Source organism: Megalobrama amblycephala, linkage group LG1 (genome assembly GCF_018812025.1).
Source record: "Megalobrama amblycephala isolate DHTTF-2021 linkage group LG1, ASM1881202v1, whole genome shotgun sequence".
In the NCBI taxonomy this organism is placed as follows: Eukaryota; Metazoa; Chordata; class Actinopteri; order Cypriniformes; family Xenocyprididae; genus Megalobrama; species Megalobrama amblycephala.
In genome coordinates, this window is record NC_063044.1 from 58,363,690 (window position 1) to 58,380,681 (window position 16,992).

Here is a 16,992-nt window from a genome sequence, read left to right on the forward strand (position 1 = left end):
GCCTTTTCGTACCAGCAGGTGGCAGTAGCTGAACAGCCAATCAGAATGATCAGATGGCCCGACTGACCGACGAGCTCCGACGCCGATTCAATGTGTCGAATCGGCCGAAAAAAAGCAGACGAGGACCAACTTCAGCCGACGGTGTGTAACACACTGAGAAAACTTAGCCGGTTGACGTACAAAACTGCCCGACGACCGACTGTAGACTTGGTGTGTTCCGGGCTTTAGATAAACCTTACATATATCATTAATTTGGCACAAGTGAGCAATACCAATATTCTCCTAGTCTTTATTGGCGAATTCATAGTGTATCGGCATGAGTAATTTTACTCCATTCTGAAGTCTAATATTCCTCTGCCACATCTGATGAGCGGGAACATCAGTGTGCATTGGTCGAGGATGGCCAGCAGAGAATTAAAGCCTTTGTGCAAACAGCATGCCATTAAAAAAATAATTTGCCTGGTCTTGAATCCAAGGTTACATAGATAATTGAGGTTAAAGTTCAGAAAGAAATTAATTCTAATTTAGAGCACTACAAAATCCAATCTTCCAAACTACAGACTAGGATATTAAAACCACATGTGTACAAGGTTGAATCGACCGTTCGGCGGCACAGCAGAGAAAATATCTTCTGCGGGTAACGTGAAATGTTTCCCAGGGTGTTATTAAAGTCGTGCTCCTGCAAAAAAAACAAAAAACCGCATTGAATAAGTGCCCCTTAGATGCTAACAAACATGATTAAAGTCACAGAGGGCACTCAAAAAATTAAAATGAGCACTCAGCAACTTTAATCACCTAATGAAAATAAAAAATGGCAAGGCTACAACCCAAGGAATGACCGCTTCACCCTTCGCTTACAGCTAATTTGTATGAATGTGAAAAATATGGACCTGAACATAGAAATGGTACGAAAAAAAACACAACAAGCATGATAAAACAAATAAAAAAAACAACTCAAGTATTTCCAGTAAATGTTGCTGTGAGACTGGGCTTACAGTACATTTTGTGTGTGTAGTGTTAGCATTGATATAACATCTGATATGCTGCATAGTCTGCAATAGAGTAGCAAGTTGAAAGTTGGAGGTGGATATATTTCTGCACCAGCGATCTTTGTTTGTGTCACCAGCAAAACTGAGAATAGAGACAAACTTCACAAAAGCCATGCTATTTGAGCAACGAGTTTTAGATTGTGATATGTTAAATCTCGCTTTTTGAGAGCCAATCATTTGAGGGCTCGATATGTTCTTTTATTGTTCAGCTAAAACTAAATTTAGAGGGTTATTTAAGAAATGCTTTAAACGCTGGTGAATATATGACATTGAATAATGTCAGATCCTGTATGTGTGTGTGTATAGTGTATACGCCTATAGAATGTGTAGGTCTCGAACCAAAAAAAATAAATAAATAAATAAAAATTTGCCTTTGAGCTAGTAAGTCTAAACAGTGCCATGCACAGACAATGTTTATGCAAACACGGATATGTACATTCTGGCTACTGACAACACAAACAAGCATGTGTGTCGAAGCTGGCACTGGTGTCTCCTAAAAAACATGTAAAACACTTCTTCTTATGGACTTTCGTGCACACATTTATATACAAAGCACAACAGTCTCCCCCCACCCCATACCGTTCTTTGCCCAATTACGTCGCATTCCCAATCATCTCATTACTAAAAGAGGTCCTTACGCCCTATTACCCACGATTCCAGACTAGCAGGGGCCACTGTCAGTCTGAGGGACAGTGATAGGTATTGATCCACAGTAAGTCATCCAGCACCCCCCAGTGTAGATACAGTATGGAGACCACCACCAGCACATGCATGATCTGATGGCTGTTGCACCAGTAGTCAAAGAGGCCCGGGCGGAACCGCTCGGGGATTCGTGTGATATTGATGACCCCGCCCAACACTGCTAGTGCATCCATGGTGAGAAAGTGACGCAGTGAGGTGGGACTCCCTCCGCCCACACCTACCCAGCGCAGAAGGAAAAATGAGAAGCGGTAAAGTAACTGCCAGGCGAAGGAACGCAGACGCCGCACTCTGCTGCGTGCTGTGATGGCACAGTAGATGGCGTAACTGGATAGCAGGATGTACATCAGCAGAGCCACTGTGCGAGTGAAGGGGTAGCAGAGAAGTGTGCTGTACACGATGGGTAGAGCTCCTGTGAACAAAAACACAGTGTTACTAAGATGACAAGCTCTTGTTACCTAACATACAACTGTATAGCTCACATCATTCAAGCATGGGTGAATTTTAAGTGTATTTAACACAACTGCTGCCCACTGTACACTTTAAAAAAAAAAAAAGGGAATTTACTGAAATAAATATGATAGCAATGTTTCAGGATCGCACTGGGGAACCTGTATATATTACAGATCATAACTGTATATTTCTACAAAAAAAAATGAATAATGTTACTGCAAACATACATGCACTGTCATTTTTAATTATATAATAATATAAAATATATATATATATATATATATATATATATATATATATATATATATATATATATATATATATATACACACACATTATATATATATATATATATATATATAATTAATTTTAACTGATTGTTAATCAAATAACAGGTTTTTACTATGTCATTTTTACATTATTCTCATAAATATGTTTTTTTAAATATGAATTTTAAAGGATATCATTTAATCTTTGTACTGGGAAATGGGAATATATAAAAACTTGATTATTAAAGGATTAGTTCACTTCTGAATTAACATTTTCTAATAATTTACTCACCCCCATGTCATCCAAGATGTTCATGTCTTTACATATGATTTTGAAGTTGGAGGAGAAAATTAGATGAAGTTTTTTCACCCTACCGCGGTACTTCCGCCTTACGGTACGACTTTCCAACGTAATGCGTGGCGCATCGCAGAGCAGTGCAAGACAAGCATTTGTGGTTAAAAATAAGTATATACATTTTTATTTTTTTTAGAAAATATTTTCGCTAGATAAGACCCTTTTTCCTTGTCTGGGATCGGGTAGAGCCCTTTGAAGCTGCACTGTAATTGGGACTTTCACCCACTGAAGTCAACTAAATAGAGAATAATCCTGGAATGTTTTCCTCAAAAACCTTCATTTCTTTTCAACTGAAGAAAGAAAAACATGAACACCTTAGATGACATGGGGGTGAGTAAATTATCAGGAAATTTTAATTCAGAAGTGAACCACTTCTGCCTCATCATAACTCACTCTTCCAGTCAATCAAATTCATCAAAATATCCTTTTTCAACTTTCTACAAAATGTTCCTTTGTTTCTCAACTAAATGTTTGATAACTGTAACAACTAAGAAAAAGCACTTTAAAATGAATGAGATCTTTAACAAAAAAAACTGAGCAAAAGACAGTAGAAGTGCTGTGAAAGTGCCTTATCACTGCTGCTTTACATGTCTTGTTGTAAGGCACTTTGATGCATTCCTTTTGTTTTCTCTTTGATTTTTTTTTTCCTGTTCCAGCATCTTGAGCAACACTGTTTTCAATGTTATAACAGCCTGAATACGTAAATATAAGGGGGAAACGTGCATTTTACTTATCCACTAGGCTGCTGTGACACACAGGTCTCTATCGCAATACAGACAGTTTTGGCAATCACCGCTAAAAATGACCTGATGACAGATCATTTAATCAGGTAACCTTATCAGGTATGAACAACCTGTACAAAATATCAAATGTGAGGTGTCAGGGTAAAAAAATCTTGAATCAGCAGAGGAAAACAGAGAACAGAATTGAAAAGATGTACAGAGAGATAATGTGATGGAGAGCACGGATTGATCTGACAGCAGTTTGAGATGCTGACCTAGCGTGTTGATCATGCAGATTCCGCACATATCTAGCGTGAGCAGGGTTTTATAGACGGGCTCGCCGCCCTCATGGTTCATGAAGAGGTGGTAGACCACTGATCCCAGCTGTGGCGACAAGCAGGCCAGGAAGTGCACCACACCGAGCCACGTCACGCTGATCTGTGACCAGGGGATGTTGAGCGGAAGCAGCACCAGGAAGCAGAGCAGAGGGATTCCTGAGTGAAGAAAAAGAAACAACGAGACAACGAGGCTCAGGAGAGTCATTGTGTACTGAAGACGTGTAAAGTGCTGTTGAAACACGCAAGGCCCATGAAGAGAGCGAGAAGACTGTTACAGGGCATTATGCTCAGACAAGGCCCTGCAGTGTTTTATCGCGTCCCTTGAGTTGAATCGCTGCAGCCTAAACAACACATGGATTTATTGAGGCCCATGGTACGGCCCAGTACAATGAGGGTCTCAGCGGCTTTGCTGAGCTAATTTTAGCAGCAGCTGCCAAAATGCAAACTACACACTAAAACAAAGATCTTTAAAAGTCTTTAGAAGTCAGTGGATTTATAACAGTGACTCAAAGTATATGAAAAGACTGTTGAACAATCTTCTGGTTATTTGTGAATCTCTCTTTCTCTCTAAGCCCTGTCATTCCCCCAGTGTCAAATGATTTACCCTGGTCAGGTAAAAGCACCAATGCCTTCTAGCACATCTATTTTGAGTGAGTTATCTCTGTTGGCTTAACTCTCGCTTTGACAAAGACACTATTGTTAGAGAACATGCACTTTACCCTAGAAAAGTACATGGATTTGAGTGACACTTATGCTTTGTACATACTGCAAATGCAAAAAAACAAACAAAAAAAACAAAAAAAAAAAATAAATAATGGTAAATCATTATGACATAACCCAAAATTATGACAAAAAGTATTATTTATAATAGTAGTATTTATGAGATGAAAAGTCATTATTATGACAAGTCATGCTTATAAAAATTCATAATTTACTTTTTAAAATAACTTTTTATTTCATAATTATCTTTTAACAAAGCATGATTGTTATAGTAGTTAAAGGTGCTAAAGAGGATGTTTTGTTTTATACATTTTTGCAATATTACTTGAAACTGTCTTTACTAACTGATAAAAGACTATTTATTAGGTGCACTGAAAGTAATAATATTAATATACATCATCTGTGCACGAGGTAGGGCCTTAAAAACAACAGCCAGTAAACGACTGGCCCTCTGGCTTGTCAATCACTGCCATGACGTTCCCTGTGAGAGACGTGCGCGGCTGTGCGCTCCAGTAACTTTCCACACTCCACAGGCGCCGCATGCAATGTTTTTGTCAGGAGACAGGAGTAACAACTGCAGATTATGAGTTACCTGCGGTGAGTCCGACATAATGAATCCACTAACGCGACACAGAATGCCGGTGGTAAACACTCGTGTTCCAATACTCGTGCACGAGTTTTGGGAGGCGTTCCCTCGAAATGAGCTGTGAAGGAGGGGGGTTGTTCTTACGCATGTGCTTATTTCAAAAACTCAGTAACAGTCTTTGGTTTCTCAGATCCTCTTTAGCACCTTTAAATAGTTGATGCACACTTTATTGAAAGTGTCAAAAGGTACACTTTCAGTGCTTAAAGTGTTAGTTCATTCAAAAATGAAAAAAATTGTCATCAATAAATCACCCTCATGTCGGTGCAAATCCATAAGACTTTTTCAATTTCAAAACACAAATGAAGATATTTTTAATGAAATCTGAGAAATTTCTGTCCCTCCATTGACATTCCACACCACTACCACTTTGACGCTTCAAAAAGTTCATAATGAGATCATAAAACAAACCCATATGAACTGAGCGGTTTAGTCCAAATAATCTGAAGAGACTCAATCGCTTTATATGATGAACATATTGAATTTAGACTTTTAATCACATATAAACATTGATCTGCAAAAATAAACAAGCTCAACCTTACATGCTTGACACGCGAGAACAAACCTCATTGGTTCTTGCAGAAACTCAAACATGCTGCGTAACACAAAAGAAAAAACTCATTGGTTTTCGCACATCAAGCAAGCATGCCTGAGCTTCTGTTTACTATAACTGATGTGTGGTGGTGAACATTTATATGTGAATAAAAGCCTAAATTAAATCTGTATAAAGCAATTGTGTCTTTTCAGCAAATTTGGATTAAAGGGATAGTTCACCCAAAAATGAAAATTTGATGTTTATCTGCTTACCCCCAGCGCATCCAAGATGTAGGTGACTTTGTTTCTTCAGTAGAACACAAATGATGATTTTTAACTCCAACCGTTGCCATCTGTCAGTCAAATAATGCTAGTGGATGGGAACTTCTACTATAAGAGTAAATAAAACTTGCATAGACAAATCCAAATTAAACCCTGCGGATCGTGACGACACATTGACACATACGAAACGATCGGTTTGTGTGATAAACCGAACAGTATTTATATCATTTTTTAACTCTAATACACCACTATGTCCAACCGCATTCAGCATTCACTTAGTGATGTCTGATCGCGCTCTGACAGCGGCAGTGATGTCTCGCGCATATACTTCAATGAGAGCGAGACATCACTGCCGCTGTCAGAGCGCGATCAGACCTTACTAACGAGTGCTGCACACGGTTGGACATAGTGGTGTATTAGAGTTAAAAAATGATATAAATACTGTTCGGTTTATCGCACAAACCGATCGTTTCGTGTCTTAGGACATCAATGTGTCGTCACGATCCACAGGGTTTAATTTGGATTTGTCTATGCAAGTTTTATTTACTCTTATAGTAGAAGTTCCCATCCACTAGCATTATTTGACTGACAGACGGCAACGGTTGGAGTTAAAAATCATCATTTGTGTTCTACTGAAGAAACAAAGTCACCTACATCTTGGATGCCCTGGGGGTAAGCAGATAAACATCTGCTTATTGCATGTTATTTGCGTGCAGCCCTACTACAAAGTGGTAGCGGTGTGGACTGTGGAGGTACAGACATCTCTCAGATTTCATTAAAATTATCTTCATTTATGTTTCAAAGATGAATGAAAGTTTTACGAGTTTCTCCATGTAATTGAATGGGATGCAAGCCAAACTAAAAAAAATCCAATTATACTTAACATTTTTTGAACCGTCATTTTAGGTAGTTCTTATTACACAGACATACAGTATGTTCAAATGTTTTTCAAATTTTTCTTTCTTCCATATAATAATTTATGCACAATTTAAAAAAAACCACATGGAGTCATTTTTAAAAATAACTTCTTTTGAGACACAGAAAGAAAGAAAGAAAGAAAGAAAGAAAGAAAGAAAGAAAGAAAGAACTATGCCATTAGTTTTGCGGTGAATGTGCAAGTGTCAGTCAATTTAAGCAGAAGCCTGCTATCAGATCATAGACCTCCACCAGTGGCTTGACAGACAACATATGGGTTAGAGAAACCCACAGACCTAAAAAAACACTTCAGCAAATGTGGTAAGACCAGGAACAGATCAGAAAAGATTATTAGTCATAATCAAGTATCAGGCTGAGATCTGAATCTTTCTTTAAACAGCAGTTTCAAACAGCAGATGTAACAGGTAGAAACCTAGAAGAATATCAAATATTGCTGTGAAGACATGGCATGCAAACATGGAATGAAATAGTGCATATGAATCATGCAAAGTAAAACACAAATCCTTGAACATAAAGCAAACACTGTGAAGAAGCATGCATCTCGCGTTCAAATGCAAGAATGGAAATCAGCCCATGTAAAAAAAACAAAAACAAAACAAACATATCCACTAGGAATCTTCATTCCTCGGTCTTCATTATTGTCATTGCTTCTTTACAAACTCTAACTGGAGGTATTTATACAGTAGAGACAGAACAAATGCTCCTACAAATATTTCAGCTTAAAAAAGGACAACCAGGTGCAACTCCCTACAGCAAAGTCATCTCTTGGGTCAAGTTAAGCTGTGTCACTCAATTTAAACCTCTAATTTCTGCTTACTTGACTACAGTAGGCCAGAATGCTCTAAAATATACTCTGAAACAGCGCTGGCTTGAGAACACACATCAACTTTGAGAGTGTGCACAGATGAAGTGTTTTTCACAGGTTTTCAGTTAATGTACATTATTGTGAATGTCACTCTTCATCATAAAACGATATAATTTTATTATATATATAAAAATAATAATAAAAAAATCTTCTTCTATGCTTTCACTATTTCTTTCATCCTGCTCAAGCTTGCACTATTCTGAATGATGTTTGAAACTTTGTATAGCTCTGTATAGCAACAACAAAATTTTATCAGACAACATGGGAGTTTCTTGGAAGGGAACATGACAGCACACCTGCAGGCAACACATGACCCAGCTTGATAGTTCCACCCAGGACTGAAATTAAGCCTACGAGTTTACAAGCGGAAATTCCTTTGGAGCTGACCTTTATGCCCAATTACATTTTTTTATATTTCCTCTCAGCAACCAATGCACTAGAATGCTTATCCAGATACTGCTCACTGCAGCTGCTATACAAAAATACAGAACAAAAATTACTAAAGATAATAACTCCTTTTGCTATTGACAAACAATTATGTATAGCAAACTAGGGATGTCCTGATCAAGTTTTTTGTGCCCCCAAGCTAAACCGTGTCACTGAATATTGAGAATCTGCTGATACCTAGTCCTGATCCGATACTTGTATTTTCCTAGTGCTTCGTGCACACTTCAAGTACATTAAAGTTATTAAAATCAATCCAACGTATAGAAGGCCGAGCAGAGAGTTTCTCAAGTGCCTGGGCATCCATTGAGTATTCCAATAACATTTTAATTATTATATATATATATATATATATATATATATATATATATACACAAAAACAAATTAATTTATAAATTGAACACTACTTTGTAAGACTTCTGATCATGGTTTTGGTGAGTGCTTTGTAATTTGTCTTCACATTAGATAAGCAACTCAGTTGCAAATGAGACAAACCACAGATTCAGATCACTCCACAAATGCATATTTATACAGATAGACCACAAAGAACAGTTCCCATAGTCTTTATGTTTTCTTTTAGCCATTTTCATCTTTGATATATCTAAAAACTCTAAACAGGCAGCGACTGCGTAGTTTTCAACTGTTTTACATTATGAAATCAAGCCAAAACTGAGCACCAGAACAGCCAGGCACAAGAAAAGTTTCTTTCCTTAAGCCATCTAGCTTGTGAACAATTAAATGCCCCCACTGGGCAATAAAAGTGCAATAGAGAACACTATTTATACTCAGTATTTATTTAGCATACCATACCTCTTATTCACATTCCCTTGCATTGTATATAACATACCTGTAGTACATACATGTATTGTCCATTGTCTATTTAGTATTTTTTATATATTTATTTTTATTCACTTATATCATTTTTATTATCTGTCTTGTCACTGTCATTCTATCATTGCACTGGAAGTTTCTGTCACCAAGACAAATTTCTTGTATGTGTAAGCATACTTGGCAATAAAGCTCTTTCTGATTCTGAAAAAAATAAAGGCCCCGATATATTCATGAAATACGTGAGCGGTATACTATTAGCGAATGTGTAACATATGAAAATACATGCTGTGCACTGTCCTCTCAATAACAAAATAAACGCACAAAAAAACGAGAAATCACAAAGTATTTTTTTAATAAAGCATAAGAAAATCATAGCAACGTAGATATGTTTACATGAGCTCTGCAATTCGGCACTCTAGTAAAGTCATGTCATGTTTATTTATTTAGCACTTTATACAATAGACTGCTTAAAAGTAAGCAGCTTTACATTATCAAACATGAAAAACAGTGTCAGTGTCTGATTTATTCAGAAGTACAACTTCATGTTCTACTATAAAGCGGCTCTTGAGTGTGTTTATGTTTTCACTCGCGGACGTCTGACCTCGACGGACTGAACAGAAGAAATGAACCGGAGAAGTTTTCCACGTGAAAGAAGGCGGAGCCTCAGAGCACACCTACCTATTACATTATCACCATGGACCAATTGTTGTACGAAGGGGTTTACCAGCCGGAGCAAACTTTTCCAGAAAGTTCGCTTTGACAAGCTGTTTCGAACTCCCAAAACGAACTCCAAACAAACTTCGTTTTGCTCTGATTTTGTTCGAAATGATGTCACATCAGTTTGTTCTTCGATTTCGCTTGAAGTATATCGGGGCCTTAATTGCAACAAAAAAGAAAAAAAAAATGGAGATCAGGTTAGAAAGCATTAAGCTCACAGTGCCAGAATGCCAGTCCGAAGCAAGACGCAACCCATAGCAACTTCTCAGTCTTAGGGCAGATAAAAGTAAACAGTAAATAATTTACTTTCAAGTGATTCGTTAGTGTGCATCAAATATGCTAAACACAGAAGCTAGAACGTCCGTGTGTGACATGCTAGAACAGACCTCATTGGTTCTCACACGCATGCACATTTGAGCTTCTTCTTTTCCTTTTAATGGCGGTTGGCAAACCCACTTGAAGAAGAATTGTCCGTAACCTAGTCTACTGCACGACACCTGCACGACAGCTTTTGTAAAGGATCGGGCTTAATAAAGGATCGGGCTTAGGACAGCTAATACCGATTAGTTCAAAAAGCTTAAACTGGTCCTGATACCAATCCTTGAGATCGGCTCGGGACATCCCTATAGCAAACTGCAGCATATATAGTGATGTACACAGCAACAGAGTGGGATAGAGAGATGCCAATCTTTGCATTTTATGGTGTAGCTGAACAAACATTTGAAGGGATATCACCCAAAATTGAAAATTGTGTCATTTATTCACACTCATGTTGTTCCAACCCTGTATGGCTTGGAAATGAGATATTTTAAAGAATGTACTGGTCTCTCTTTTCCATTCAATGGTGTTTGAAAATGTCAAGGTTCAAAAAGGATACAAAATGACAAAGCATTAAAAAAGTAATCCACAAGACTCATATTTCAAGTCTTTCAAGTAACAGAGCGAATAATTCATTTGAGTCTGATCTTTTCAGTGAATCAGTTAATGCAATTCACAAAATAAATCTAAATGATTTGTTCAATGATCCAGTCACTGAAGGTGAAGATTGTCAACAAATAAATGGTCCCATTTACCACTGTTATACAATGAACCTTTATCAAAGTCCTTTTAAGACAAGTAATTTCACTCGGCGACCATCTTTGAAATGCCTCTCAGGCATGCAAGTGCAGCTCCTATCTCTTTGAATGGGGAAACATCAAATTCTCCAAAGCTGTTTGCCAAGCTTTCATATTTGAATACACCAATGAAATCTGACAACAACTGTCTCATAAATTGTGTTTCTAAACTCTCGAATAATGACAAAAAAAATTTGTATTTTTCAGGCTGGATCAAGCTAATTCGCATACTAAGTCCTAAGTATAAATGTACATTATTAGATTTGATATACGGCGTGATATACGGTGATGCTGCTGCTGTGACTGTAAAATCAGTTTGGTACCCCTGTTGGCATCTGATGGCATTGCCCAATCCTGTTCCTGGAGATCTACCTTCCTGCAAAGTTCATCTCCAACCGATCAAACACAACTAAAGCCGCGTTTCCACCGAAATTACCCAGAACAATTTTCTTAGGAACTGTTTTTTTCCCAAGACCTGCTAGCTGCGTTTCCATAGCGGTCTAAAGTACTGTGAAGATAGTCCAGTGACGTAGGACTGTGCGTGACTTTCCAGTTCCCGCTGGATTTCGTCCTCCGCATATAAGCTTAATAAAGCCTGAACCTCACCATTAGTCCATCGGTCGTATTTATAAACTCCATTGTTGATTTGAATAGAAAACAACCCTTACTGCACGCACCGCAGCAGACTTTAGAAAAACGATGGTTTAAAGGGATAGTTCACCCAAAAATGAAAATTTGATGTTTATCTGCTTACCCCCAGGGCATCCAAGATGTAGGTGACTTTGTTTCTTCAGTAGAACACAAATGATGATTTTTAACTCCAACCGTTGCCGTCTGTCAGTCAAATAATGCTAGTGGATGGGAACTTCTACTATAAGAGTAAATAAAACTTGCATAGACAAATCCAAATTAAACCCTGCAGCTCGTGACGACACACTGATGTCCTAAGACACAAAACGATCGGTTTGTGCGATAAACCGAACAGTATTTATATAATTTTTTAACTCTAATACACCACTATGTCCAACCGTGTGCAGCACTCGTTAGTAAGGTCTGATCGCGCTCTGACAGCGGCAGTGATGTCTCGCTCTCATTGAAGTATATGCGCGAGACATCACTGCCGCTGTCAGAGCGCGATCAGACATCACTAAGCGAATGTTTATGTTTAGTATGTTTATGTTTATGTTTAGTTTTATTTACTCTTATAGTAGAAGTTCCCATCCACTCCCATTATTTGACTGACAGACGGCAACGGTTGGAGTTAAAAATCATCATTTGTGTTCTACTGAAGAAACAAAGTCACCTACATCTTCGATGCGCTGGGGGTAAGCAGATAAACATCAAATTTTCATTTTTGGGTGAACTATCCCTTTAAATAAAATGCTGTGTGGAGTCAACCAATCAAAATGCTGAGTGAACTCAGCCAATCAGTATGTTCAGCGCCCAAGTCCCACCTCTGAAAGTTCTGGAACTTTGAAAAAGTACTACCTCGCGAGCAGGAACTTTCAGAGGGGGGATTTTTTACCTGAAACTTCATTTAGACCCTGGTTCCTGCAGTCAAAACACATTGAGTACCACCCCAAAGTTCCTAGTTCCTTGGGAAAGTTCCTGTGGTGGAACAGTGCAACCAGTGCGGTCCCGCACTTGAGGGGTCCCTGTGGCAAACAAACCTTCATTTCCTTCCACTTTAGAAAAATTAAGCCAAAATATCCCAGAAACGTTCATTGCCCGAGTCTGTGCAGTAGTGATCCTAAGGCAGAGCCATGGTATTAAGGTCCTGCTCATACTCCCACTCTCGCGTACGCAATCACAAACACAGCTGTCAATCATGATGTTACACCCCGTTTTTATGGCATCAAATAACTAAAGCCAAACATATTGGAAAAACACGTCTTCTAGGTAGTTCTTATACGTCTGCATTATAAGAGCTACCTAAAATGGCAGAAACCATCTTTGGAAAAAACATTTTTTAGTTTGTCTCACATCCCATTCAATTACATGAAGGGGGGTTATGGCCTACACTGCAGCCAGCCTCCAGGGGGCGATCGAAATGTTTTGGCTACACTTTTTCCGAAATCATCTCCTATATCCTTAATTAGGGAACTATTTGAGGGGACAGCCATTTATAGTGATGTCCGAAACCATAGTGGATGTTTTTGAGTGCCCTCATTCAATCCCACAATGCACCCCAATAACGAGTGTACAATCGATGTATGCTCAACGGCTAGAGAATACCCATAATACACTGTGAGAGTAGCATGCCGAAAGAAATTCCACATCTCGTCAGAAGATGCCGCCCTCAGCTGAATCATCCATCCATCCATTTTCCAAAAAGCAGGTGCAATGTGGCTTCAGTGTAATATCATACAGGTATAAATTCCTTTTTAATTGATTATTAAATTGTTTAATAAAGGTTTATACATAGTTCCCATGACATGAATTTTCATCTTACTACTGGAGCTGCCAGTTTGCTAAGTTTCAAATAACTAAATAACATACTATGCAAAAGTGGCAGCCCTTTCAGCACACTCATTGTCTGAATTCACTAACTTGTTTTCATTCACTCCCTCAAGTGAACTATATTAGTGGACTAATGAAGGGAATAGTGAATGAGGGTATAAGGGATGATTTTGGACACAGCCTTGGTCTATGTTTGTTTTCACTGACTGAACGTGTAGAATCATTCGGGTCGTGGAATGTCTGAGAAGTGATGAACTATAATATGGTGACTGTCGGTCTGTCTGTGCAGTGTGAATTGGCCTTAAAGGATTAGTCCACTTTCAAATAAAATTTTCCTAATAATTTACTAACCCCCATGTCATCCAAGATGTTCATGTCTTTCTGTCTTCAGTCGAAAAGACATTTAGGTTTTTGATGAAAACATTCCAGGATTTTTCTCCTTATAGTGGACTTCAATGGCCTCCAGATGGTTGAAGGTCAAAATTACAGTTTCAGTGCAGCTTCAAAGGGCTTTAAACGATACCAGACGAGGAATAAGGGTCTTATCTAGTGAAATGATCGGTCATTTTCTTAAAAAAATTTTGCTTTATAAACACAAATGATCGCCTTGCAAGTGCTTCCGCCAAAACCGCACTTTCGCATTCTTCAAAAAGCTTACGCTGTATGTCCTACGCCTTCCCTATTCTACATACGGAAAGAACGCAGCGCCAGTTCCATTTTTTCCGTAAGTAGAATAGGGAAGGTGTAGGACATACAGTGTAAGCTTTTTGAAGAATACGAAAATGGTTTTGGCGTAATACTTTTTTTTTTTGAAAATGACCGATCATTTCGCCAGATAAGACTCTTATTCCTCGTCTGGTATCGTTTAAAGCCCTTTGAAGCTGCACTGAAACTGTAATTTTGACCTTCAACCGTCTGGAGGCCATTGAAGTCCACTATAAGGAGAAAAATCCTGGAATGTTTTCATCAAAAACCTTAATTTCTTTTCGACTGAAGAAAGAAGGACATGAATATCTTGGATGACATGGGGGTGAGTAAATTTATCAGGAAAATTTTATTTGAAAGTGAACTAATCCTTTAAGACTTCAAATATATATTTAGCACACAAGTCATGTGGACTACTTTTACATTGATTTTGCTCACTTTTTCACGCTTGACAATGAATGAGGACTGAAGATGCCACTCCATAAAAAAGACTGATCAAGACATGCTTACAAATTTCTCCTTTGTGTGTGTGTTCAACAGATTCATACAGGTTTAGACCAACATAAATAAATAAATAATACGTAAATAAATAATGAACATTTTCATTTTCAGGGAACTACTCCAATAACATGTAGTAAGTTGCAGTTTACAAACACTCAGGAAATATAGACCATTTCCTGTTTCTGTTGGTATAGCAACACTGACCATTTAAATATGGTTTAGACTATAGCTATGAATGGGTAATACAAATGCAAATGCAGACCTAAGCAGCCAGGATGGATAAAGCTCATTCTGACATGCCTGAAGTTATGCATTTAAAAAAGTAATAAAGTCAAGCAGATGACATGTAATAAGCACATAAAGAGAGAGGGCACTGTCAGCTTCCTCTTTAGGGGCAATATCTCACTCACCATGTGTGTAGATGTTTCCCAGCTCATTGTGCAGATAGAAGAGACTCTTGATACACTCCTGGACGGAGGAAATGGGTCTATAACCAGTCAGGACATATTTGTTGAACTGTAAATGTGGAGGAGAGTTTGCCCAGTCCAACAGTCTGGGACCGTTTAAAAATGCCATAGCAACCATAAACAGTCACGACGACGACGCTAAAATAACTACGCTATACATCTACACATATACACGCGGCACAACACAGACTAAAAAAAGATTTGACACCCTAGACATTAGTCGGAGAAGTCCAGTCCGGTCATGTGCAGCCAGCTACATGGCTAACAGACCTGCTCTTTAGCCGAAGGAATTTTAAAAATCAACTTTTGCGATTTATTTTCAAACGCTGGCGGCGTCATCCACACGGGTTGACGTAGAAATTCCAGGCTGCGTTCATAGTGAGCTTCGCTGATCCATACAGTGCAGCATGTAACATTGAAACCAAGTGCGGTCACACCCTGCTCAAGTCTTTCGAACAAACCCCACCAGCTTCTGTCAGCTCGACTTAAGAGGCGACCCGGCGAGAGGTGGCTTTCGTCTGCTGCTCATCAAACAGCCGTTGGATAATTTCACCATCGGGAACCGCAGGGGTTTCGTGAACGCTCGGTTCAGGGCAACTTCCTCATATTCCCGTAGAGTGAATCATCATCATCATCATCCGTCCGTCCGTCCGGTGCGTTGGCATCCAGCGCTCTGTGGGACCCGTGTGTATGCAAAAAAAAAACTGATGCAAAAGACTCATTTAGGGGACATTTCGACCTGAAAGAAGCCAGAGGCAGGCGTGCGCTTAATATAGTGATGATACGACAATATTGCTTGGCACCAAGTAGTCACAATACAAACTATAAAGTACAGTGCCAGAATCGCACGGCGTTTAGGGGGTTAACATTAAGATATTCGGCTAATGTAAAAAAGAAAAAGAAAAAAGCACGCAAGTTTGATATGTAGTATTATGAAATTCTCATAGATGTGTCAAGTTCTTTCTCCCCCAGATATCAAGCATCTCCTCCTCATGAGCGATGAGCACTGAGTGCACCGTGCAAAGAAAAAGCGCGCACATGTATCATTCCTCTTTCAGGTTAACAGTACGGATATTCTGATTTCAAACGCACTCAGTGCGTTTTCTGTTCCCTGTCACACACTGCCCGGATAGCGCACGAGCTAACAGGCTAGCTGCCGTCACCTTGATTGTGCTGACTGCAAACACGCGCGAGCTTCACAGTCACTGCTTTAGCAGCGGTTAAACATCACAGCCGGGTTTCCCGAACAGCGGCACATGCATTCCTGCAATTCCCCCTACTCCGACTGAAATGCATCCGTAGGCATGGCATTTGTCATCCAACAGACGGAGGAATGTACGTGCTGCTCGGCTCCCAGGAACACGTCTCCCTGATGGTGCCAAGTGATGTTGCTGCTAGCTTGCAGTGATTTCAGCCAGCAGAGTTTTAAACGAGGGCTTTGGTGAGGAAATGCCTTTCCGTTAAGCGGCTATGCCAAAAATAGGTTACTATCCTCTACAGTCCCCGGCTCCTTTCTTATAGGCGGTGTGGTACCGGTGTGCGGGAACATGCGGCTGGTGGAGGGGCGCAGCGGCCCGGCCTTCATTCCTTATCATCCGCTGATGCTGCAGCGCTCTAATCCAGTCTGGACCAACTGGGAAGAGCCGGGGGTGGCGCGAGGACAGGATGCGTTCAGTTTGGGTCTTTTAGACATTTTCCCACCGAAATATATTTTCTTAGAATTAAATAGCTAGATGATGTGTAAAATGTGTGTTTTCGCTCGTCTTGTTTTATAATCATCATTAGTATTTTATAATGATGGCTCAAGAATAGCGGTGTCCGATTCTGAACGAGTCGGATCTTTATAATGAATCGATTGGACAAAACCGGGTTTTAACGATTCGTTCG

The 16,992-nt window shown here is 39.2% G+C and overlaps 1 protein-coding gene across 1 annotated transcript; it reads right to left on the minus strand.

Annotated features, from left to right (window-relative positions):
• Window positions 1-765: 765 nt before the first annotated feature.
• paqr4a (progestin and adipoQ receptor family member IVa) lies at window positions 766-16,697 on the minus strand. Its single transcript, XM_048204192.1, has 3 exons — window positions 15,049-16,697; window positions 3,823-4,041; window positions 766-2,160 (listed from the first exon to the last, which is right to left on the minus strand). The coding sequence occupies exons 1-3, from the start codon at window positions 15,221-15,223 to the stop codon at window positions 1,727-1,729; spliced, it is 828 nt and encodes a 275-aa protein (XP_048060149.1). The 5' UTR covers window positions 15,224-16,697; the 3' UTR covers window positions 766-1,726.
• Window positions 16,698-16,992: the final 295 nt, after the last annotated feature.

Coding starts and splice junctions, on each gene's coding strand:
- paqr4a (XM_048204192.1), bottom strand. CDS start 15,223: ATGGTTGCTATGGCATTTTTAAACGGTCCCAGACTGTTGGACTGGGCA. Junction 4,042..15,048: donor GGGAAACATCTACACACATG/GTGAGTGAGATA, acceptor TTCTTCACTCAG/GAATCCCTCTGCTCTGCTTC. Junction 2,161..3,822: donor CTGCATGATCAACACGCTAG/GTCAGCATCTCA, acceptor TTTTGTTCACAG/GAGCTCTACCCATCGTGTAC.